We start from the raw sequence: 22240 nt of genomic DNA, 5'->3' as shown, positions 1-22240 counted from the left end.
ACAAAGTGAAGAAGACAGACTAAATTAATGGAACCCAAGCCTGACCATAACCAACGTCCTGTGGGAGCTTGTTAAACCTGGGTATCCAGGCCGTACTGCCAGCCTGCAGCTGAGCAGGGTTATCCACACTGGGGCACACGCTCATCCCTCACCCACCATCATTCTGAAAAACAGCCTTTGGAAACCATGAAACATCTCCAGGGCCTTCCAGGGCCTCCAGTATCCAGGAGAAGGTGTGCCTGGAAATTTACTCGTGTGGGTTCCAGTAAGATGTGTTAAATCGATTTCCACACCTGGTGAGCAAAGAATTATGAAGCATTGTTTCATTATTGAAATAGTCAAGGTTGAGGCCTTGAAGAGACAGATGCTGGGGACCAAAGGAGAGGGAAATACACACATCCAACATCTAGATTGATGGTTTCAGGTCCAGGGTGTCTTGCAAGGGGTTGTCTGTGGCTCTCTTACCCACAATGAGAAATGAGAGATTGGTTAAATCAAAGGAAGTGGTTCATCCAACAGCCTTGAGTGAACTCAAAACCACCTTTGGCTTTCATCAGTTTCCAAACTGGTATGACAATTGTCTCTTCCAGGCCGCTGCTCTGGTCCACATCTACTTGGATGGCTCAGTCCTGCTGACCCATGGTGGCTGTGAGCTGGGACAAGGCCTATACACCAAAATGATTCAGGTGAGATAAGTATTTGTGTTCTCCATTGTGAAGTGGATCGGATTGTACAGGCAACGGGCCAGTTTTCCCGTGTGGAAGCAGAGAGATCACACACGCTGCACACACAAGCCATCCCAACTCATCCAGACTTTCAGGGAGGCAAAAATGCAAGGGGGTGAGGGAAGGGGACATAGAACAGGAAATTGGATGTCATTCTTCCTGCATCAAAAGGAATGATGAGTCCGTGGGTCTTTTGGCAGAGGGGGGAAGATTCAGTTTCCAAAGATAAAACACTTTTTAAGTTCATAGTGACTACTCACAGCAATAATGTGTTCCTTCAGATCCTCAATTAGCAATTCATGTTTCACAGGCTGAAAACCTAAGCTCTTGGGCGGTCACCCTCTGTGAGGCTGAACCGTGAGCTCACTCTAGACACAGCTGCCAGCCTGCTTAGAGGTTTGGGCAGGCCAAGCACCTTCTATTCTGAAGTGAATGGCGGGGGAAGGGCGAGAAAAGAGTCCTCACTCAGCTTTAGGAATCCATTCACGTGGCGGGCCATTCACATGGCGGGCCATTCACATGGCTGGCCACTGTTCCACAGGATAACTCAAAGCATCTCTCTACCACTCTACGAGATCATCGCAATGGGAAATCTTCCTTTCTTTGTTTTAATGTGGAACAGCAATTGCTGGATATGACATTTGATTGAAAGTGTTTGTGGGGGGATGAAGGGGGACAAATGGGAACACAATATGAAGACACATGTATAGGGGCTGGAGAGATGGCTCAGCGGTTAGGAGCACTGGCTGCTCTTCCACAGGACCCGGGTTCAATTCCCAGCACCCACATGGCAGCTCACACCTGTTTGTAACTCCAGTTCCAGGGAAGCCTCATACAGACATACATGCAGACAAAACACCAATGCACACAAAATAAAAATAAATAGATTATTTTTTAAAAAAGACATGTGTATGAAGACACATGACAAAACCCACTGCTTTTTATGTTAACCTAAACCACTGGTTTTCTTACATTGTGTGTGTATGTGTGAATATGTGTGTGTGTGTGTGTGTGTGTGTGTGTGAGAGAGAGAGAGAGAGAGAGAGAGAGAGAGAGCACCATTACAACGTGCATGTGGAGGTCAGAAGGCAGTGGGTAGGGAATCAGTTATCTCCTTCCATCCTGTGGGTTTCAGGCAATGGGGGTTGTCCAGCTCGGCAGCAGGCACCCTTACCCACTGAGCCATCTTGCCAGCCCTAAAACATTGTTTGTTTGTTTTTAATATGTATGAAAAATGCTCATCAATAAGCAACAACCTCCCCAGGAGACATAGAGAAGAGACAAATTCTTTAAAAAATAAACACTATTTGATAAGGTTCCTAGAACTAGAAAACCACACAGAGTTCCAGGACCCTCTCTGACCGCCATACTTCCTAAGCCTGTGAAGCGTCTCTGAGGAAAAGAGCCCGCCAAGTCATCTGTAGACCAGGAGGAGAAGGCGCACTGGAGACAGGAAGCCCAGGGCTTCACGCCACCTCCTTGTGCCTTCTGAAGCCTGTGTGCCGAGTGGCCACGCCTCTGCATGGCTTCCCTGAGGCAGGTACACAGGGAAGCACAGAGAGGCTGTCCAGTGTGTCCTTGACTGTGCCATTTGAAACCAAGACTCGGCCTCTGTCCCCGTGGCAGGGGCAGCCAGGCTTCATGCTCAGCTCTAGAAAGAAGGTAAGCTGTTTCACTCGGAAGAGGGCTTAAGGTCATTGAAGTCAACGCTGTTTTTGTTCTGCCTCGGCAGGTGGCCAGTCGGGAGCTCAACATCCCACAGTCATACGTGCACCTGTCCCAAACCAGCACTGTCACCGTGCCCAACGCTCTCTTCACCGCCGGCTCCTTGGGGACGGACGTCAATGGGAAGGCCGTACAGGTGACTTTTTTTCTTTGTGGTTGAAGGGCCCTGCTGCCCTTGTTCTTTAATGGAGGATGTGACAGAGGTGACAAGTTCTAGTCCACGCAGCAAATTCTGGCAGAGCCGAGGCTCCGTGCCCGGGTTTCTGAGGCAGTTTGGTGCTTCCCGGCATGGACTGTCGATCATAACCCGTGTTCGGTTGCAGCGACCTCCTTTTGTGTTGCATCAGAACACACCAGAGCTATGCGGGGAAGGCCCATTTTGGGCTTCACGGAGAGTTTGGGCCGAAAAGCTAATCTCTTCAGGAACCCATTTCCTTTCCTGGAAAACTGAGGCTGCGGATGCCACCTCCATCAGAGAATTGTTAGTAAATTACAGCTGTCACCTCCTCCCTTTCTACCCCCAAACTCTAGAAAAGCACCGGGGGGCTATTAGACTCCCACAAAGACCATCTCTACAAACTGGCCACACCTGGATGAAAAGGGAAGCTTCCACACCACCAAGTGGCTCTGTGTGTCATGGGAACCATGGTTTCCCAGGATATGCTCCTCGGGACAGGGGCTAGGCAAAGTACTGGGTGGAAAGGAAAAGCATGCATTCTCTGGTCACTGTGTTTGGAAAAGGTTTCGCTCCCCATCCGACTCAAAGAGGCCTGTGATGCCTGTCTGCACAGAGAGGTCCTGATAAGCCCCACAGTAAACATATCTACTTAGCATTGTCTGGCTGTTCTTCCTGAGGTTATTTAACCATAAAAGCATTTTAATTCATATCCTTCTTAACAGCTATGGGAACCAACACCCAAGGAAATGCCCTGGGAAATTCCAATTTTGCTAAGACCTGTAGGTTACTGCCTTCATTTTGCACATTACATTCAGATATAAAGGTAGGCGTTGTGTGGATATCATCAGGTCACCTTTAACACAAAATTAAGTTCTTCCTCTGAAGCCCAATACTACAGCCAAACTGTGCGACAGTCCTTCCATACTCCGTCTGCTTCCTCTGGCTTGGACAGAAATGTATCCAGCAGGGATGGAGGGTCCTCTGAGCAGGGAGGGCTGGCAGTTGCCCTTCCTGTCCTTCAGACCCTTGGCCATGCTTTGCTGAACTTCCCTTGTGGGTTATGAAGAGTTCCAGCTTCCCGTGGGTCTAGATTTTTGGCCAATCAATGACCGCATCAGATTTTCAAAGGAAGCCGGTCCCTGAGGCCAAGGTTAAGTTGGCTCCAGACTGTGAGTATATATAAGTTATTACCTGGCTGGTAGGGCAGAAAGGGTAAAGGTAATTTCAAGACCCTGGCACTCTTTTAAAATCCAAAATCTTTGGTATCAGAGTCAAGGCAATGACTATAAATAGAAAAAAGATGCCATATAGAAAAATCCTCATTCACTTTTAATTCAAAGCAACATTTGGCAGGTTAAGTAAATCAGCATATACTTAAAATACTAAAATTAAGAGCTAACTCCCAGTCAGACCCTCAACAGGTATATCTGTCTGTCTGTGTCTATGTCTGTGTGTGTGCATGTGTGTGTGTATGTGTGTGTGTGTGTGTGTGTACACCTATTGAGTTGTTTATAAATATAGAGGACTAGGGATAGCCAACTCAAACTTGGGCAGCGGCCAGAGTTGGTAGATGTGTTCCCTAATCTCTCAAGATACTGCTATAGCTTCATTAGCAAGGAGAGCATGGTGTTTGTGTCCAGGCTGGAAAGCAGAATACCAGAAGAGAAAGAACCACAAGCATCCAGTTGACCTCAACAACACTGACCCTACAGTAGAGCAAGCCAAGAATGGCTGGGATTAGGTAGTAATGATGCCTTTGGTATTTACTTACAATATCCAAGGCACAGAAAGAAGTCCAGACTGTGTGTTGGTCTCAGTGTAAATGCTGAATGAACAAAGCTTTTAGATTAAAGGGGAAAAGAAGGAGAAGATGACTATGACCAAGAGGAGGAGGAGAGGAAGAAGAGGAGGAAGAAGGAGAAAGAGAAGGAGGAGAAGAAAGGAAGGAGGAAGAGAAAGAAGAGGAAGGAGAAAGAGAAAGGAGGAGGAAAAGGAGGAGGAGGAGGAGGAAGAGGAGGAGGAGGAGAAGGAGGAGGAGAAGGAGGAGGAGAAGGAGGAGGAGGAGGAGGAGGAGGAGGAGGAGGAGGAGGAGGAGGAGGAGAAGAAGAAGAAGAAGAAGAAGAAGAAGAAGAAGAAGAAGAAGAAGAAGAAGAAGAAGAAGAAGAAGAAGAAGAAACGTGTTGATAAACTATTAAACATGACGAAGTAAAGATGTTGGCCAGGAAAGGGACCCACCCCACTGTGGCTTTGTCTTCCTGGTTTCATCTTTACCTGGGGTGGCCAACAATAAAACTGGAAAATAATTTAGCCACAGTTGCCATCCTTAGCATGGGCTCCCTCCCAGGAAAGGTCAGCATGACACAAGGTGACTTGAGGTCATGGGGAATGTGTTGCCCACACAAGCGTGACCCTCCATGACCCCAGACTGCTGTGCGAGCCTCACACCTGCAGCCTTGTTTGGTGTGGTGCTGGAGACCAGACTCGGGGCCTTGTGTATGCTAAGCAAGTTTTCTACCAGCTAAGCCACAGTCCACGCAACAGAAATATTTTTAAATTAAAATGAGCATATTTTGGGTCATCAAAATGACCACTCTGTGATGGAATGTTATCATGAGATCTCTCTGTCCACATTTAGGGCCAAAATGTACTTTGAGTCAAGATAATATGAAGAGTGTAAAGAACCAGGCGGTGGTGGCACACACCTTTAATCCCAGCACTGGGGAGGCAGAGGCAGGCAGTTATCTGTGAGTTCGAGACCAGTATGATCTACAGTTCTAGGACAGCCAGAGCTGTTACATGGAGAAACCCTGTCTCAAAACAAAAACAAAAACAAAAACCACTATGTATGATGGAGCTGGAGAGATGGCTCAGTGGTTAAGAGCACTGGTTGCTCCTCCATGGGACCCAAATTCAATTCGCAGTGCCCACATAGCAGCTCATAACCATCTTTAACTCCAGTAACAGGGGGCCCACAGCCCTCTCCTGGACACCAGGCATACATGTGGCACACAAACACAAATGCAGGCAAAATGCTCATGCACAGAAATAAAAATGCAGTATTTTACAATGCAAATGAACCAGTTATAGTGACTTACTTCTATAATCCTAGCAGCCCAGAGGCTGAGACAAAAGTATTGCCATTCATTCAATGCCAACCCGGGCTGCATATCAAGACACTGTCTCAAAAATAAAAAAAAAAAAAATGATAACAACTTCCAGATAAAGTAAAGAGCTAATATTAAAATACTTTCTAAGCCGGGGGTGATTACACAGCTCTTTATCCCAGCACTGGGGAGGCAGAGGCAGGCGGATCTCTATGAGTTCTAGGCCAGCCTAGTCTACATAGTAGGTTCCAGGCCCACTAAGGCTATATATAAGACATCGTCTCAAAAAAAAAGTTTTTTTTAAATAGATATATCTATTTAATTAGTATTATTAACTGGTATCCAGTTTTACATTTTCTCTTCTTCTTAACACAGACATTTTTATCTGATCTTGGCATTAAGAATCCCTATTGTAAAGCAAATTTAAACTTAGAAACCACTAGGAATAAAAAGGGATAGGTGGATGAATTTGACTTAATAAAAACATGAACCCAGGGGCTGAGACAGGACTCCCTGGCAAAGGGTACCGCTGCTCTTTCAGAGGACTGGAGTTCAGTCTAACACCTACATTGGGAGGCTCACAACCACCTGTAACTTCAGCTCCAGGGTATCTGTGATCTCTTCCGGCCTTGGTGGACACCCACACATATGTGTACATACACACACACATAAGTAAAAATAAAATAGTTTAAGAAAAACACAACTGTCTATACAGTAAGATACCATAAATAAAAATCATAATACATTAAAGAAAATATTCATGACATATATGAGACAAGAAAAAATAAAATAAGCCAGGCGTGGTAGCTCACATTTATAGACCCAGTACTCAGAGGCTGAGACAGGAGGATTGCCATGAGTTTAAGGCCAGCAGGGCTTTAGAGTGAGATCCTGGTCTCGAAAAAGAAAAAGAAAGGAAGGAAGGAAAGCAGGGAAAGAGTGGGGGGGCAGAAAGTAAGCAGGGAGAGAGGGGTGAGGGGGGACAGAGTGAGGAGAGAGGGAGGGGTGAGGGGGGACAGAGTGAGGAGAGAGGGAGGGGTGAGGGGGGACAGAGTGAGGAGAGAGGGAGGGGTGAGGGGGGACAGAGTGAGGAGAGAGGGAGGGGTGAGGGGGGACAGAGTGAGGAGAGAGGCGTAGATGGACTGCATGTGTCACTGATGTGTTCTTGCATGTTGAAAATGCAAGTGAGGAGCTCATGGCCATTTCAGTAAGAAGAGGGAAGAAAAGTGGCCTGTCCACTGGTGACTGGCAGAGTCAGCATGCCCAGCTCAGAAGTCCACCCTTCCTCACATTCCACACATTGTCTCTCCAATTACTGTGGCTCTTTTCAAGTTTATTAGTGTGTAGACTGATGTGCACTTTCATTCTTGTATTAGTGTGTAAACTGGTGTGCACTCTCATCATTGTATTAGTCTGTAGACTGGTGTGCACACTCCTTGTTTTGGTTGTGTAAATACACGCTAAAGAGTTTTAACTCTACTTAGTGCACATTTGAACAGCACTGCTGACCTCAAGTCAATGCCACAGGACTTTTTTTTCCTGAAGCAAGTCCACATGTTACTCACATTTAAGAAATCCTACAAGAGAGGAAAACAAGTCTATAAAACAGCCGCCATTAAAATCTACCCGAATCACTAACATTTTGCTGTTCTTTGTGCTTTTAATTTCTAATGTCACTCTAAACACTCACTTTTCAGAATGCCTGCCAAATTCTCCTGGAGCGTCTTCGTCCCATCATCAAGAAAAACCCTGAGGGAAAATGGAAGGAATGGGTGAGTGTTCTATTTACTAACCTAGCCAGGAAAGAGCAATGCCACACACACAGGTAAAAGTCCTCAATGTGTGCACTGGGGGGCAGCACCCATCCAAAGCTTGGTGTCTTCTTCTTAGCATCTTCTGCTTCTTCAGAACGGTAAGAGGGGTGTATGTTCAGAGAGCTGACTTCATTTCAGAGCCGGTATTTCAGAGTGCAAGAGCACCATGAGTTCTAAAGTACAACCCACCTGGGGCTGCACCCCTGCGCTGCAGGACTGGCTGTAGGGCAAGCCCTGTGCAGTGGAGAGTATAGCATTCTTAAGACCAAAAGACTGGAGACTTTAGAGATGGCCAGCGGTTAAGAGCATTGGCTGCTCTTACAGAGAACGTGAGTTCAGTTCCCAGCACCCACACGGCAGTTCACAACCATCTGTAACTCCAGTTCCAGAGGAACTGACTCCCTCTTCTGGCCTCTAGGGGTACTGCACACATGCAGTGCACATACATACAAGTAGACAAAAAGTAAATATTTTCAAGAACCAAAAGATTATTTTACTTTTAATAGTTGTATTGCAACCACCACCATCATCTCCTACAGCACTCTCCAGCACAGAAGCTTGCTGTGGGATGGTCTGTATGTCAAATGTGTGCTCTGATTGGTCAATAAATAAAACACTGATTGGCAGGAAGTATAGGCGGGACTAACAGAGAGGAAAAAAGAAAGAACAGGAAGGCAGAAGGAGACACTGCCAGCCACCACCAGGACAAGCAGCATGTAAAGATGCCGGTAAGCCACGAGCCACGTGGTGACAAGGTATAGATTTGTAGAAATGGGTTAATTTAAGCTATAAGAACAGTTAGCAAGAAGCCTGCCATGGCCATACAGTTTGTAAGCAATATAAGTCTCTGTGTTTACTTGGTTGGGTCTGAGCAGCTGTGGGACTGGCAGGTGACAAAGATTTGTCCTGACTGTGAGCCAGGCAGGAAAACTCCAGCTACAGAAGCTGACATGACGGTTCAGTAGACAATTGATCAAACCGACAGAATGAGAAGCAGAGCAATATACTACATACATGCATGCCTGTATTCACACCCTGTGTACATGTACATAAACACAGCCTAGTCACCTCACTAAAGTGAAGGACCAAGAATGTGGAAAGTCATAAAGTCGCTACATGGTGTGACCCAACACAGTGAGAGACCCAGAGGGCAGCCAGCAGCCACATCAAGCCCCGCCTCTGGGAAGAGTGCCCTGTATATTACACACAGGCTTAAATCTCCCAGGGAGTAGACAGGAATCACAGACCGTGGCACAAGCCAGAAGCAAGCCCAACATGGAAGGTGCTTTTATTACTTTCCACAAACTTCTATTTCTTTGAGACAAATCGTCCTTTCCAGGTTGCAAAGGCCTTCGAAGAATCCATCAGCCTCTCCGCCACCGGATACTTCAAGTACGTGGTGTTCTTACATGGCTTGTGTGGTACTTGGGCAGCAGTCGTGTGGCCGGTGTTAAGTCTGGGGTCACAGGATCCCTTCGGTGGGGGAGGAAGTGAGAGGGAAGAAGGAGAGAACAATTCAGAAGCTCCGGGCATGGTCGCCATTACCAGCCAAGAAGCTCTGTAGTTATGGAGCTCTGTCCTACACACACGTGGTCCAGCTCAGCACCACCTGCACACTGGACAGCAGGGTCGGATACCAGGCCATCCGTCACCGCCAAAGTCTGCTGGGGTCTGCTTCGAGCCCCGGCCATACAATCCCTCAAGGGAGAAAGGGAGCAGGTCTCCAACTCCAAGGCAGGGCCCGCAGCCCATCTGCCCTGCTGTCTCCAGGACTCCCACAGCCATGCCATGACCCACACCACTCTGCCTTCTCTTCTCAGAGGCTACCAGACAAACATGGACTGGGAGAAGGAGGAAGGCAATGCTTACCCGTACTATGTCTACAGCGCAGCCTGTTCGGAGGTCGAAGTTGACTGCCTGACGGGGGCTCACAAGGTAGAATGTTGCTTGCGTACCCCACCTTCGCAGGGTACGAACGCACACTGTCGTGTTTCCTGTACTGTAAGGAACAGCCAACTTGACCTGGCAGGGGACAGATAGATAATCTTTGTTGTTATAGATGGTTTTTTTAAAATCCCTTTTCAGTAAATAACATTGCCCGCTGTATATTTCCTCCCTTGCGAAGCTCCTGAGGACCGACATCTTCATGGATGCTGCCTTCAGCATAAACCCTGCCCTGGATATCGGGCAGGTATGTGACTCCGGGCCACACCCAAAGGGACTGCGTCAATTCCATTTGTAGGAAGATTGTGAGTTTGAGGTTAGCCTGGGCTACGTAGAAAACTGTATCTGAAAAGACAGAGAGAAAAAGACAGAGAAAGGAGGAAGGAAAAAGAAAGGGAAGGAAGGAGGAAGAGAGGAGGAGGAGGGAGGGAGGGAGGGAGGGAGGAAGGGAGGGAGGGAGAGAGGGGCCTCAGGGAGGTGCCAGTGTTCATGTGGAACTTGAAAGGTGAACAGGAGTTTTCCAGGTGGACACGTGAGGTAGGTCATGTGAGAACAGTCAGGAGAAAACACACGTACAGACTTGGAGATGAGAAGGATCATGTGACAGGATTTGGAACATGGACAAGGCAATGTGAGGGCCCAAAATACAAAGCCAGGCAAGATGGCAGCGGCAGCTTCTCGGGGACACTTGGTAAAAGCTTCCACAGAGCTTCTGAGAGTGGTTTCCTGTGACTCAGAGCTCCGCTTTCATCCCCACGAGGGTATCTGTTCAGCCAATACCATAGGCTTCTTACCCACAAAACTGTGCCCACAGATCGAGGGAGCGTTTATCCAGGGCATGGGACTCTACACCATAGAGGAGCTGAAATATTCCCCAGAAGGTGTGCTCTATTCTCGGGGTCCAGATGACTACAAAATCCCCACTGTCACCGAGATACCGGAAGAGTTCAACGTCACTCTGGTGCACTCTCAAAATCCCATCGCCATCTACTCATCTAAGGTAAGAGTGGACAACCTCTGTATTCGCTGGGAGAGAACAAGTCAGTGGGTCCTTAACAAAAAAAATACCACAACCCGGAGGCTTAAAGAGGTTTGTTTCCCTAAAGTCCCCAGTGAGATATTTGCAGACTTGGTTTCTTGGGTCCTACTTCCTTTGACTTACTGATCTGTGTCCTGCTGTCCCCTGTGTCCCTGTCATACTGGACAAGGGCCTAACAGAAGAGCCTCATCTTAATGTAAGCAATTCTTAAACAACCTTATCTCTAAATGCAGCCGGGGACTGAGAGGTTGGCCCGTCAACATGTCTAAAGAGAGACAGAATTCAACCCTTAATAGCCTCCTCCATCAAGAGATCATGAAACAGGCTATTCAATTTGCTTTTCCCTTTGACTTGTAAGTCCCCAAAGGCGGAGTGGTGATGCTCACAGACTCCAGAAACCCACGTAGAGTCTCCGCTCTGAACCATGAAACAAATTGGAATCCAGTGAGGCGTGTGGCGGAGTCTCTGGGCATCTCGTTCCGCTAGGCTGAGGTCACTGGCAGAGAGACTGACATTGTTTGCAAAGTCCAGCAAAACAGAGTTCTCTTGTCTCCAGCCTCTGCACCTGTCCTGCAGAATCTCCCCCACACACATACAACCACACCCTTTCCAAACCAGGGTGGGATTTCAGCTAGCTCCACCCTGGCTCTTTGCTCTAAGTGTCCGTGGTCACTTATTCTCGAGGTATTGGCTTCCTGCTTTCTAGAGCATATAGCCTTTAACTAGCCACTATCTCCAAGTCCGGGGCATCTGACACCCCCTCTTGCCTCCATAGACATCCTCATACAGGCGGCCTCTGTTCTGTCTCCAACACTGTAAAGGAAAAAATTAACTGAAAGACAGGTACCCTAGAAGGACATGGTCTTCAGGGCTCTACTTGGTAGGAAAACAAGTGTTTTTAGATGCCTGCTTTCCTAGGGCATGTTCACCAGGTATTCTTATCAGAACCCCACTCACAAATTACAATGGGGGCCTAGTCTCAGCAACTCAGATACACCCCTTTCTTGGGAATGATAAAGCCAGAAAAGTGTGCGCGCACGTGTGTGTGTGTGTGTTATGTGTGTGTGTTTGTGTGGTGTGTGTGTGTGTGTGTGTGTGTGTGTGTGTGTGTGTGTGTACTAAACCTAAAGAACCTTCCATTTCTAACTACCTTTTATGTTCTTCTCAGGGACTGGGTGAGGCTGGAATGTTCTTGGGATCCTCAGTTTTGTTTGCCATATATGATGCCGTGACCGCGGCCCGCAAGGAGCGTGGGCTGAGCGACACCTTCCCCATGAATAGCCCGGCAACACCTGAAGTGATTCGCATGAGCTGCACAGACCAGTTTACGGACATGGTAAGAGAAGTCCATACTGTCACCACCCCACGCGTGGACGTTAAGGTTCTGGATAGGGATAGGATAACCATGACGACATTGCCGGTCATGTCCGTCTTTTCCAATGAAAAGTCTCCATTTGCCTCCACTCGCCACTTCCCACGTGCCTCCAAACGTCTTCAGAGGCTGGCTTGTTTCTGACCCTAAAGAAATAGCACACTAATAGCAAAGGGACGTGGCAGATTGCTTCTTTAAATATTTGATCAAAATGCAATTGATATGGCCTTTTGATTACCTCATTTACAAGATCTCTGGCCTGCTCCATGTTGCAGAAAGTATCTGTTAAGCAAACTAATAAAAGTAAATTTAAATGAAATTATCAGGTTCCTAGGCACACTTTTCCATGCCTTCCTGCTACGCACTACACAAGACACTGTTCCATTGGCCAGCTGCAAAAATTACACCCAGAATGTCGCAGAAAGCATCTCTCCATGGCACTGCATCCTTCAGCCTGAGGGACTCATGGGTAGAGAATCCGACAGTGTGCTATGCTCCGGAGACTAGGGCAGCACATGGTTCTAGGTCATCCCAAGCATAAGAAGTTTATCGGGCTAAGAGCTTGGGTGTAGCTCAGTGGTCAGCATTCAAGAGACCCTGGATTCTATCCCTGACACCAAAACAAACAGAAAAGACAGGATCCGGGCCTGGTGACACATACCTGTAATCCCAGCACTTCAGAAGCTGAGGCAGGAAGATCACAAGTTCAAGGCCAACCTAAACTATGTAGAAATACCCTTTCTCAAAAAATACAAGCACATGTATGAGATGTGTCTTATGAAGAAGTCTGTGACTACACGGTTGAAGTAAATATGAAAATTATATAACTTTGATTCATTGATATCAACTTAGTTCTGTTTTCAAATGCCTTCAGATTATAACACTTTTCATGGAATAACACCTTGTTAATCTTCCGTGTTTTGATCTTTTTTAGATTCCCAGAGATGACCCTTCGACATTCACACCTTGGTCCATCCACGTGTCTTAATCTCATGCCTTTGAGGAAATACAGCTGATTCACTAGCCTCAAATCAGAGCAGCATACAAGTTGACTAGAATTTGTCAAGCATGATTTTACTAATTTTAGTTATTCTCTGTAATAAGGTTATTGTGTGATTACATTTTAGGGTGCAGATTTTCAACAAATAGTGTAATAAAACTTAGAATCCAATTCTGATTTAGTTTTCATCATCCTGGAAATTTGCATCATGGTACTTTTTAAACCTGGTGACGTTCCATTAACCTGGGGTGGCTTAGGAGGACCTCCCTGTGTTTTGTTCCAAACAGCTGTGTTCAAAACCCAACAAAACTGCCCAACCCAAAACTCTCTGGATTGGAGTCTCCCAAAACCAGGACCTGAAAAACCCCTTTTACAGCACCTGCCATTTCCTGTGGTATAAACACCATTACAAGGGCAAACTATAAGCCCTTGGGGAACCTGGATGTGCAGCTGGAGAGAGGAGCCCACTCGGGACTCCTGGGAGTGGCTGACTGGACTCCTGGGAGTGGCTGAGAGCTCTGTCTGCACTCAAGTCCCCACAGTGCAGACTCCTGCCTCCTGGATCTGCTCTGGTTTGAATACAGCTTCTTTCCAAAGGTGTGAGCTAGCAGCTTGGTCTCCGAGGTGGTGTTGTCAACTGTAAGAGGTGGAGTCTATCGAGAAGTGGTTAGTGAGGGCATGAAAGCTGGAATGGACTAGTTCCCAAAACTATGACAGAGAGGAGGGCCTCACCAAATGGGCAGTCATGTGACCTCGCCTCTAACCTATGAGCCTATAAACTCTTTTCTTGATGAAGTATCAAGCCTCTGGCATTTTGTTACCACAACAACACAAAACGATTGAAAGCACCATCAGAAGCTTCCAAATGACAACCCTCATCACCATGAACTATGTACGTGATAGAACATCCTCCTCGCCTAGATAACCACACTGAGCAGAGAGCATCAATCCAGGCCACTCTTGTACGGTTTTGATTTGGGATTGATGGCCAAGATGGCCAAGAGGTGAAATCAGAACTACTTCCTTTTACCACCAAAATAACACAAATCCACAAAATTCCTTTGCTTTTGGGCTCCTCTCTACCTATCTTACATTGCATCTTTTCCAAGGAAATGCACCCTAGGGAAGTGTAAAAGTGGAAATAAACAAACCAAATCTGTTGTCATGGATCTGTGTGGACATAAATGACTATAGTTGTGTGGTTAACATGTATGAGACCAGATTTTATTTTGTTTTTTTTGTTTTGTTTTGTTTTTGTTTTTTCGAGACAGGGTTTCTCTGTGTAGCTTTGCGTCTTTCCTGGAACTCGCTTTGGAGACCAGGCTGGCCTTGACTCACAGAGATCCGCCTGCCTCTGCCTCCCGAGTGCTGGGATTAAAGGCGTGCGCCACCACCGCCCGGCCTGAGACCAGATTTTAAAAGAACAGGCTGGGGGGCTGGAGAGGCGGCAAAGAGGGGAAAAGTGTTGCTGTGTGAGCATAAAAACCTGAGATCCTGGCACCCACAGAGAAAGCCAGCCAGGGCACCCCATCATGCCCCTGGAACCCCAGCACTAGGAAAGGTTTGGGGGCTTGTTGGCTGCCAGCCTAGCTCAAGGTTCAGTGAAGAAGGTCTGTCTTAAAGAAATAGGTGGAGAGGAATAGAGCAGGATACTCAGTACACTACCCTGGCCTCCATAAATGCACACACACACACACACACACACACACACACACACCAAAATAGGAAGCAGAGACCAGAGACCAGCAGGAGAAAGGCTCACCAGTTGCTGGGTCCTACTCTAAGGCATGGGTGCGTACATGTGCCTTTAAGTGTTTAATTTAATCTTTTAATTCCCCCAACAATCTACATTTCCTGGAACCTAGCCCACAAAGTGAATATGTCTAGACAGCAACAACAGTCTTGCTGCCTAACATACTTTGGTCATAGAACACAGAGGAAATTATGAAAACAGAGTGAAAGCCTCCCTAGTGGCTAGCCCTCAGAAGGGGCCGTGCAAGCTGGGGGGGGGCATGACGCTGGGGTTTGGGGGGGAAGGGGGGAGTCGTCATTCTCAGCTGTGGATCCTCAGAGCAACATAACTGACAGACCCCCCATGAGATGGGCGGTGGTGGCGCACACCTTTAATCTCAGCCCTCGGGAGGCAGAGCCAGGCGGATCTCTGTGAGTTCGAGGCCAGCCTGGTCTACAGAACAAGTTCCAGGACTACACAGAAAAACCCTGTCTCGGGGAGAGAGAGAGAGAGAGAGAGAGAGAGAGAGAGAGAGAGAGAGAGAGAGAGAGAGAGAGAGATTCTCTGTGTAGCCCTGGCTTTCCTGGAACTCACTGTGTAGACCAGGCTGGCCTCGAACTCATAGGGCTGCCTCCTGAGTGCTGGGATTAGAGGTGTGCGCCACCACCACCCGCATATTATATACTCTTAAAAACCCTGCACTTACCCATTTAGACTTGCTGTGGGATGTTCTGTATGTCCTGTGGGAGCCCTTCTTGGGTTCTTTGTGGCGTTACCCAGCAGGTCCGCATAGAGGATGATTAGGGCCATGGGCCTGAGTGCAGGTGTCTGAGATGGTCTGCACTTGGCTGTGCTGGGGGATGGTCTGTATGTCAAGTTGTTCTGATTGATCAATAAATAAAACCTGATCGGCTGTGGCTAGGCAGGAAGGATAGGCAGGACTAACAGAGAGGAGAAATAAAAGGACAGGAAGGCAGAAGGACTGACTGCCAGATGCCGCCATGACCAGTGTTTACTGTGTTTACTTGGTTGGGTCTGATCGGCTGTGGGACTGGCGGGTGACAAAGATTTGTCCTGACTGTGGGCAAGGCAGAAAACTCTAGCTACATAGACTTCTCTTCATTTTTCTTATCGAGGTTGTTTTTGTTAGATTGTACACACACACACACACACACACACACACACACACACACACACACACACACACACACACACACACGGTCACTCATTAGATGATGCTTTTACACCAGGAAGGATCTTCTTGCCTGTCTCAGAAAATGCACATTTGCTGCCCCCTAGTGGTAACCAAGATCTTGGTGTCAAGATGACTCTATTTCCTTCATGGAAAACCTACCTTGCTGGGGATGTGGCACAATCAGTAGAGTGGTTTCCTAGAAGCGTGAAGCCCTGGGTTCAATCCCTGCACCATGCATGAACTGAGCATGGTGGCAAGCATCTGTAATTCCCGCACTCAGGAGGGGAGGTAGGAGGATCAGGAGTTCAAAGTCATCCTCCCAACAGCGAGTTTGAGACCCACCTGGGAAATATGAAACCCTGTCAGAGAAAGGAGGAGAGACAGAGATAGAGACAGAGAGGGGCGAATTCCTAGAACCCTGTCTTTGGGGTTGAAAGTGGCCTCAGGTTTTGTATCTCCAACCCAGCCCGGAAATTTGGAACATCCAAATCTCTGGAGTCGAATCACTCCTGCTCAGAGGAAATAACAAAAGAATGACATTTCGATAAAACACAGCTGCATCTGAAGAACACGCAAAGCACGTTGGCATTCTTAGAGACATTCTTTTCCCACCAATAAATTGAATTTAACCAGTTTGTTGGTGAGATGTAAGTCCTAGTCTGGTAAGTACTTAATAACCACTTTTTAAAACAAGGGAGGGAGACAATGTTTCATTTGGGCTTGTAGGCGGTGAAAAGCATAATGGCTTTTGGTCATGTCCTGGGAGAGATGGTTGGGGGCCCTGGGGAGTCCCCTCCCCCTTCGCCTCTCAGAGGTTTCATGTGGACAGAGTCATGTTAGCTTGTAACTCGTTTAACCTGTGTCCCTAGAAGATCCGATCTCTCCTTTTCCTTTCATTAATTCACTGTCGGAGGCTGCTGGCTGCTTCAGTCAGTACCTATATACAATGTGACACTCTGTGATGCAGATTCACAACAGACCCCAGCAGAGGCGAGGGAAACAAAAGGAGGTCCAGGAGAAGCAGGGAGTGGTGCCTTTTAAAATCTAAAAGCTTCAGGAGAGCCAGAGCCAGCCTGGGACCAGGACTGAGGAACCTGGTGGTTGCATCTCACCTCAGCCCCTGGATTTATTCAGCTGGTTAGGATTCTACTCCAAGCCCCTCCTCAGAAGACATCTGTCCCCTCCCCTCCCCTTCCTCTCTTGGAGCTCTCCGTCAGGGGGATGAAGCCGCTGCCAGCTGGCAGCTAGTCGTGCCCCCCCCCTTTTATACAAGGCGTCTGAGTTAGGTTAACAGGTTTGCAGGAGACAGAAGTACACATGGAACAAAGGACCCGAGGTATGTGAGACCAAGGTGTCAGAGTAAGGCAGCCAAAGGAGCCGGCAAGAAGTTCCATGGTCTCAATCCAAGGGAGGGGAGTCCATGTCTTACTGACCACGACAACAAAGAGAGAGTGAATAGGGCTGTAACTGGGAACCCCCAAAGATGTCACCTGGATCCCATCTAACCTCCCCTTGACTCCTACCTAGATCGTTGGTGTGATAAGCTGCTTGAGGTGGGGGCAAGAACACATGGAAAAAAACGAGAGGAACGAGGATGGACACACACTCAGCGTGGAAGACATTGCTGCTTTGGGAGCATGTGGAGGAACCGGAGGGAGAGCACATCCCTGGTGGGACCTTGCCTCATGGCCCTACACCAGGGCCGCCAGAGGGTCTGCACCTTCCCTTTACACTGATGGAGCAGTCAGTTACTCACTCCAGAAACCAAATTGAAAAAAAAAATTGTATGGAGCATCACCCGGCTGGGACCCTTGGGATCCTGCACACGGATGCCTGCACACGGTCCAAGGTGGTGTCACTGCCTCCATTTTGGTCACGGACCTGAGTGCCCAGCCTCTTTCTAAGTCACTTTGCTCTCTTCCTCAAATGCAGAGGTCTCCTCGGCTTCAAGAGAGGGTGGCAGTGAGGGAAAGAAGGGGGACTCGTGGCACCCAGGAAAAGAAGAAAAGGAATTAAACAGTGTGGTTTACATCCTGCTCCATGGTCATCAGCCACAGACACGTGGAGGAAGTCCTGCTGCTGTCTCCAAGGGAGAGAGCCTGGGAGGGGCAGGTTCGAACCTTCTCCTTCTCCCAGGGAAGCAGAGGTTTACCGGTAAGGAGCAAGACAGAAAGATGGAGCCTGGAAACTAAATTCCCCCAGAAGAACCACAGCTGAGGAGAAACCACTCAGGGCCTGAGGAACCGGAGAAGCTGCCCCGAGGGGCAGATGGGCAACTGTGCTGTCCTCCACGGAGCACGTTTGAGCCTCCTTTGTAGTTACTGAATACGTTATGGAGAATCAAGGTTCTCTCTTAGGAGTTCTTAGCTTTATTGACAAAGAACTTGAAAAGAAATTTCGTTGGTTAGCGAGAGGCTCAATGGGGGAAAAGCACCTGCCACGTAGGCTGATAACCTGAGTTTGATCCCCCAGGACCCACATAATAGGAGAGAACTGGCTCCTGCAAGTTGCCTTTTGACCTACACACACACACACACACACACACACACACACACACACACACACACACACACAAACTAATGGATGTGGTTTTAAAAACAGATTCAGAAGGAAGTTTGAAGACCATTTTGTTAGCGTTTGAGGCAAAAACAAGAGGAAAGGAACACTGTAAATCCTGGCCGTGACGGGGAGATAGAGAAGGAGAAGAGGAAGAGAGAGAGTCTCTGTGGCTTTTGTGTTAGGGTCAGCAAAGGAATCTGCAAGCAGCTCCTCCCACCTAGAAAGGTGGGACCGGGGAGGGTCTCCAGAAATAACGGAAAGAGTGCCAGGGCAAGCATGCTTAGGGTTTGGCTAGTATTCAAAGTAGACATGGAAAGGAGAACAGGAAAGCTACACTTTCATTAGAACTTAAAAAACCTGTCAGGCTTTAGCAATGAAGATCTGTAATCAACCAATCCTGCCTTATCAGCCCATCTTTCTCCTATCCCAGCCTAAGGTGGGTCCCAAGTCTCTTACCCTGCTTTTCGTGGTCCCCACCACTGTGTGTCTTTGATCTAGGCAGGGACGTATTTAAGACACTTTGCTTTGCAGTCTGATCTACTAATCCTGGTCTACCACCTGAGCTGGTCTGTTCTCTAGAAGTATTGGCAGGGGAGGCATCAGTTTAATGTCCTTTTTATACTCAAGTTAAGAGGCTTTTCCTTCAACAACTCTTGCTGGGATTGGGTTCCATCTGTTTTGACCGATTCTCTCTCTAGCTATTGGGTCTGTAGTAGTACCCCAGGGCAGCACTGACTGACTAGAACAACAAATGTGTTCTCTCACAACTGGGGAAACTAGAAGTCTAAAATCAAGTTATCACCAGGGCCATGCTTCCCCTAAAGGCTCTGGGAACAATTCTTTCTGGCATCTCCCCAGCCATGGCAGTTGCCAACAACCCTGGCATTCTGTGTCTTGAACGCCCTTCATTCTGATCTCTGTCTCTTTCACAAGGCTACCTTCATTCCATGTACATTTCACTCCAAATCTTACTTCCCTAAATGGCACCAGTCACAGGACTTGGGGGATATTCTTCTCCATCTTCACTTGACTATATCTATGATGACCCAGTTCACAAATAAAATCACCTTGAGAACATAGTTGAAGTCATAACAACCCCTGCTTAATTTTTCTAATACATCAGCTCACTGGGCTCCCGCTCTTTTATTGAAATACCTTAAGAGGGCACTAGCCACAAGATTCAAAAGGCAAAGTGATCCTGATTCAATCCATCCCACCCACCCCCAGCACAACAGAAGCCCTCAGCAGGTGGAGGAGAACTCCCAGCCTTAAAGATCTGCCAGCTCCTCACACCCAGACTTCAGGGCAAGAAGGGATCAGTCCAACCTGTGGTACTCCCGACCTCCTACTCACACTAATCTCGAACTTTCCCTCCATGCCCCTAGGACCAAGGTTTTCTCCAGATTCAAAGTTTACGGGATGCTGATATGTGAGCATCCCCTGCCCCAGCTTCCCACAGACTCAGCAGCCACCTGCTTGAGCAGAGGTAGAAGTTCAAACAGGGGGAAGAAAGGAAGGGACCTCATAGTCATAAAGGTTGAGAACAAAAGGTCTTGGCCAGGACATTTAATGATCTACCTAAGATCTCAAGGTTCTAAAAGCATATACTACGTCTGTCTGTCTGTCTGTCTGTGTCCCATCTCTGGGTTTTACTTTCTACTTTCTGTTTGGGTTTTGTTATGGGCCATCTTGGGAATTGAGCCCAGAGCCTCAAGGATGGTGGGCAAGAACTCCACCACTACATCCCTAGCCCTACATTTGGGTTTTAAAGAGTTCAAAACACAAGAGCAAGATATGTTACTCCCCACCCCCAAATGGAAGATGAACTTCTTTTTTGGCTGACAGAGATGTGTGAGTTGGCCTTCTGTTACTATGACAGCGTACCTAAGAAAAACAACCAGGAGAAGGACAAGTTTGTCTTGACTCAGCTTCTGATGTTTCAATCATTTGACCTAGTTGTTTCCAGGCTGGTGGGGCAGGGCATCATGGGAGGGAAACGTGGTGTAGAATGCTGCTCACCTCAGGGTGGCCAGGAAGCAGAGAGCACAAAAGTAGGAAGGATTGGGGGGTAAAAGCAAGAGAGGAGAGGTAGAGGAGGGAGAGGCGAATACATAGGAGAGGAAGGGAGGGTGAGTGAGGAGGGGAGAGGAGAGGGGAGAGAGAGGGAGAGAGACTAGGGATAAGATAAAGATATACGCATCAGTCACGGCTCCATTGACCTTTCTCCAACTAGGTCACACTTCCTAATAACTTAACTATTTAAATTACCATTTAGCTATGAACTCATCGATGGTTAACCCTTTCAGGAAGTTAGTGCCCTTATGATCCAATCCCTTCAATAACACTACCTAACATAGAGGGGAACCAAGACAATTTCATTTATGTATACAGTGTATCTTGATCTTCTCTATCCCAACTTCCCTCTCTACTCCCTCTGCTGGGGCGGGGGCGGGGGGGGGGGGGGGGGGGACGGGACATGTCACAGTCAAACTATAACACAGGACTCTTTGATATAAATCACAGGACCTTTGTTAGTCATGGAGAAAAGGTTTCACTCACCAAATAGAACAATCCATTTTAAAATAAAGAAGTTTAAGTCTAGGGTGTAACTCAGTGGTAAAACACTTGCCTCATATGTAGGAGGTCCTGGATTCAGTCCTCAGCAGAACACACACACACACACACACACACACACACACACACACACACACACGCACACATGCACACATGCACACAGTGCACACACACATGCATGCTGTGCATATACACACATACACATATGCACACACACACACACATACACACACACACACACACACACACACACACACACGTGCACGCACACAGTGCACACACACATGCGTACAGTGCCCGCAGTGTTATGAGCTAGTAAGAAATACACGTTTGGCTCCTGTCCTAGTCCCTGACAGGAGCACTAGAGCCCCGGGCAGGAGAGCTAGGAGACTGTCCTGCTTCAGTGTTTGCCTTTCGGTTCTGTTTGCTGATAAAGAACTCTTGGGCCTGTGTGATTTCCTGAGAGGTAGGGGCATCTGACATCTAAACTCCCTGGGATTTCCTGCATGAGGGAAGCATCTTTCTCACTGATGAAGTGACTCTTGGTGGGCACTTGAATGGCCTCAGGATGGGAGCTGGTTGCCAGGGGAACCAACCACATGATGGGAGGATTGATACTTTAGCAAACACCAGTTGGGTCCTCAACCACATCTACCATGAGGTTCTAAAGACTGGGTCCAGATGACGGAACATGTGGAGGTATCTGGACGGTGGTTGGCTTGGAGAGAACTTAGCAGCTCTGTGTCCTTTCCCATGAGTGCCGCCCTGTGATGTCTTCACCCAGGGCTCACCGGTAACCTTTGACATATATAATATCCCATACAGTAAATGGGCAAACACAGTTGTGGTGGTTTGAAAGAAAATGGTCCCCAGCATTACTGGGAGGTGTGGCTGTGTTGGGGTGGGTGTGGACTTGTGTGTCACTGTGGGGGCGGGCTTTGAGGCCTCTTTTGCTCAAGTTTCACTCAGTTTGACCCACAGTCCACTTCCTGTTGCCTTTTGATCGAGATGTAGCCAGCACCATGTCTGCCTGCACACCACCATGCTCCCCACCATGATGATAATGGACTGAACCTCTGAACTGAAAGCCACTACCTCAATTCAATGTTTTCCTGTGTAAAGGTTGCTGTGGTCATGGTGTCCCTTCACAGAAACCCTAACTAAGACGACAGTAAAGCGCTTGCCTGAGTTTTGGGAGCCAAGGTAGCAAAATAATAGACCCAAAGGGTGGGGTCATGGAAACCCTGATTTTGGTCAGAAGTTCCAGAGACCCAATTTG

The 22240-nt window shown here is 47.7% G+C and overlaps 2 protein-coding genes and 1 long non-coding RNA gene across 5 annotated transcripts in view; 1 reads left to right on the top strand and 2 right to left on the bottom strand.

Annotated features, from left to right (window-relative positions):
- Positions 1-14070, top strand: part of LOC102926693 (aldehyde oxidase 4) — a 70079-nt gene extending 56009 nt beyond the window's left edge. For both annotated transcript variants that reach the window (XM_076550491.1, XM_076550492.1), the window contains exons 27-35: positions 591-686; positions 2458-2586; positions 7430-7504; positions 8886-8938; positions 9367-9481; positions 9672-9737; positions 10305-10490; positions 11698-11865; positions 12836-14070. In XM_076550491.1, coding sequence (XP_076406606.1) covers positions 591-686; positions 2458-2586; positions 7430-7504; positions 8886-8938; positions 9367-9481; positions 9672-9737; positions 10305-10490; positions 11698-11865; positions 12836-12889 — 942 coding nt within the window. In that variant the 3' untranslated portion in view covers positions 12890-14070. The remainder of the gene's footprint in view (positions 1-590; positions 687-2457; positions 2587-7429; positions 7505-8885; positions 8939-9366; positions 9482-9671; positions 9738-10304; positions 10491-11697; positions 11866-12835) is intronic.
- On the bottom strand, positions 204-8934 carry LOC143268338 (uncharacterized). The gene is made up of 3 exons (XR_013044195.1): positions 8794-8934; positions 7423-7481; positions 204-293 (listed from the first exon to the last, which is right to left on the bottom strand). It is a non-coding gene; the product is annotated as an uncharacterized LOC143268338 (long non-coding RNA).
- Positions 13409-22240, bottom strand: part of LOC107401015 (aldehyde oxidase 3-like) — a 39452-nt gene continuing 30620 nt past the window's right edge. Inside the window, exon 13 of one of the 2 annotated variants that reach the window (XM_076550493.1) lies at positions 13409-13554. In XM_076550493.1, the coding sequence (XP_076406608.1) occupies positions 13535-13554 (20 nt within the window). In that variant the 3' untranslated portion in view covers positions 13409-13534. The remainder of the gene's footprint in view (positions 13555-22240) is intronic. The other variant, XM_076550496.1, reaches the window with a different exon arrangement.

Source organism: Peromyscus maniculatus, chromosome 13 (genome assembly GCF_049852395.1).
Source record: "Peromyscus maniculatus bairdii isolate BWxNUB_F1_BW_parent chromosome 13, HU_Pman_BW_mat_3.1, whole genome shotgun sequence".
Taxonomy (NCBI): Eukaryota; Metazoa; Chordata; class Mammalia; order Rodentia; family Cricetidae; genus Peromyscus; species Peromyscus maniculatus.
The sequence above is the reverse complement of the archived record's forward strand: the minus strand, read 5'-3'. Positions and strand labels throughout refer to the sequence as shown.